The sequence below is a fragment of the Acanthisitta chloris genome, unplaced genomic scaffold, assembly GCF_000695815.1.
Source record: "Acanthisitta chloris isolate BGI_N310 unplaced genomic scaffold, ASM69581v1 scaffold30075, whole genome shotgun sequence".
NCBI classification, from domain to species: Eukaryota; Metazoa; Chordata; class Aves; order Passeriformes; family Acanthisittidae; genus Acanthisitta; species Acanthisitta chloris.
This window is the reverse complement of record NW_008673644.1, coordinates 5,682-8,735: the sequence shown is the minus strand read 5'-3', so window position 1 is coordinate 8,735 and position 3,054 is coordinate 5,682. Positions and strand designations below refer to the sequence as shown.

At 46.0% G+C, this 3,054-nt stretch overlaps 1 protein-coding gene across 1 annotated transcript in view; it reads right to left on the bottom strand.

Annotated features, from left to right (window-relative positions):
* Window positions 1-3,054, bottom strand: part of DAGLA (diacylglycerol lipase, alpha) — a gene marked incomplete at its 5' end in the record, with an annotated part of 16,316 nt that overhangs the window by 9,913 nt on the left and 3,349 nt on the right. The window contains 3 exon segments of the mRNA XM_009075036.1: window positions 47-127; window positions 2,787-2,864; window positions 2,971-3,054. The exon segment at window positions 2,971-3,054 is cut by the window's right edge and continues 12 nt beyond it. Of these exon segments, the coding sequence (XP_009073284.1) occupies window positions 47-127; window positions 2,787-2,864; window positions 2,971-3,054 (243 nt within the window).

Below are 3,054 nucleotides of genomic sequence, written 5' to 3'. Positions count from 1 at the left end.
TTTTAGGGAAATCTGATCTTCTGCATAGAAGGAAACTTGTACTCACCAAGTCACGTCCGAAGGCTTGGGACAGCACCATTTCCTGCTCCAGCTTCTTCTTGATGTACTCAGCAGACAGCACCATTCCCTGAGGGAAGCAGGAAGACACAACAGGATGGAAAGGGGTGTGTGGCAGCCCTGATCTCCATAACCTGGAGCCACTGTGCTGCCTCAAAAGCCATGGAAGCTCCAGAGTGCCACAGAGCAGATGTCAGGGTGGAGGGAGAACCAGTTTCCCTCCACGTGTGGGAACAGATTTCCTTAGGAAGAAGTTTTGCCTCACTGATTACCGCAAGAACAGTGTTTAGGAGTAATACCAGTTCTTACATCAAGGAACACTCCAAGGGGCTATTCCTGGGCACAGGGTGGAAATTTAAAGGAAAACAAGCCACAGAACCGCTGCATTGTTAAATACAGAGTTCAGACACCAAAACCTGGGCAGAACAGAGAAACAAATTTTGATAAATGGAATACCAATGTTTTAACTGCCAAATTTAAAGTTAAATTTTCTTTTCCAGTTAAATCTGGGAATTTTTCCAGTGAAACTTGTGAATTAACCAGTCCACAGGGAAAATAATACACCAAGACACTTCCTGAGGGGCAAAGTGGCAGCACTTCCTCTACAGGAAGAGTTAGTTGCTGCCTTCTCCAGCCATCAATATTATGGGAATTCAGCTGCCCAAGGACATTAATCCCACGTTATTCAACGTTTCTAGTCCCTAGAGGCTAAGAAGTGCTGGGAGATGGGAAAGATGATAGCTTGGGACTAAACATTCCTTGTCTGTGCTGACGGCTGTGGCTGAAGGGTGTTTCTCCCTCTGTGTATTAATTCCAAACGTAGTTGATCCAATTCCAAATGCAATTATAAACAAGCAGCTGTAATTTGGTTTGTTGCACAAATTCCTGGTGATTCCTTTGCAGTTTAATTCAGTGGGAAGAAAACCTGAACTCCAAAAAAACAACCCAGCAAAGCAGAGATGTAATTGAGGACAAACAGAAATTATCTATTTGGATTTGGTGATTCCAGGCCTCAGAATAATCCACACTGCTTGGGATGGGCAAAAACCCACATGGAATATCATCTCCTTGGCTGTTTTCCATTAAACCCCCACGTGAAAACAGTTTAAGTACAAAGTGAATGTTGTTGAGGACTCACTCTCCAGCTCAGAGACATAAAAGAACTCATAACCTGCTCAAAAAGGCAAAGAGCATAGAATTTTCCAAGCTCTCAGTGTCAAACACTCCATCAAACCCAATCCAAGTGCTTGGATTGGGAAGAGCAGCACAGCGGTGACTCTTCTGAGTGTGGAATTAGGACACCTGTGACACTGCCACCACCAAAAAGCAGATGCCACAGCGGTTGGGGCCTGGATCAGATCTCCCAGCAGCTCACCAGCTTCCAGAAGAGTCTCCATTCCCAACCTTGATGAGAAGGGAACAGCAAGCTACTCATCTGAATTCCTAACGGGAATTTGGGATTCTATTTTTAAAAAGCATGACCCAAATCCGTGGTGATGTCACTAATGAGCTGTTAGTCAGCCTTAAAGCTGGAGTTCTGGTAATTAGATTTTAATTGATTTTAATATTATGGAATGAGACTGCAAAGTCCCATTTAGATTTTCCATTGGAATGGATGCTGCTTCCTACATCTCACAGAATCCTGGAATGATTTGGGTTGGAAGGGGCATAAAAGCTCATCCAGTTCCACACCCTCCCATGGGCAGGGACACCTTCCACTAGCCCAGGTTGCTCCAAGCCCCATCCAACCTGGCCTGGAGCACTCTCAGGGATGGAGCAGCCACAGCTTCTCTGGGAAATCCATTCCAGTGCCTCCCCACTCTCACAGGGAGGAATTTCTTCCCAATATCCAATCTAAACCATCACATGGAATCCTGGAACGACTTGGGATGGAAGAGATTTAAGGATCATACAGTCCCACCCCCTGCCATGGGCAGGGACATCTTCCGCTAGCCCAGGCTGCTCCAAGCCCCATCCAGTCTGGCCTGGAGCACTTCCAGTAGAGCTTGAGCATTCCAAGTAGACCTCTAGGAGCTGATAATTTCAGGACATCCTGAAGTAAGCAGGAGCTCCCAACTCATGGCTCTCATCAAGTTCCAAGCTCAATATCCCACCCTGAAGGAACATTGAGCAACACCTCATCTCCCCCAGCAGCACTTCCAGCAACTGCTTTGTTCTTTCCAACCTGGCACTGCATCTGGAGAAGTTGCCAAATTCCTGATCATCCAAAAAACTCAGCATGTGTGTCATTACTTTGCTGGACAAGTGCAAAGGTCAGCTCTGGAATAAATGGGTTTAGTCAGCCCAGTGCTGCTCCCAGACAGTGTAATTACACGGATCCCAGCCCTGCCAGGATCCTTGGAGGACATTCCCACTGCAGCAGAATTTTAAACACCTTCTCAGGATTTGATTGCAAATTCCATAAAGGTCATTGGAAGAAAAAGTCATTTGAGTGATTCCACTTTGTTCTGGATGTCCAAGATGCCTTTTACAGTTTGGAATTTCCTAATTGCACAGGAGTTTTAATGACATCCACAGTGAGTTCAGCTGGTTCCACCACAGGTTTCATTTGAGCACCTCAAAGCTGTCTCACTGCTCTTCTGTGACATCCTCAGTAAAAGCACTAAAATTAAGACCATTTTGGGGGCCTATAATTAAAAAGTCAAATAATGTGAAAAACTGAGGGGGTTTTGTTTGGGTTTTGGGTTGGTTTGTCTTCATTCCCTCACCTTGTGTCCCAGCCATGTTCCATGGTGACCCTCAACTGGAAGGCGCTCTGCATCCCCAGTCAGATCAGTCAGGGCATCCTGGAAGAAAAGCAGTCACCTTGATTCAGGTCAGGCAAATCCAGGACAGGAGTGTCTAAAGCTCACCAGAACATCTCCCACTGAGGCCACCACACAGCCCACTTACTTTTGGAGACAGAGTTCCTCGGATGCTAATGACCACCTTCTTCTTGTCATGGTCCACAGCCACATAGAAAGGTGTTTCATAAAC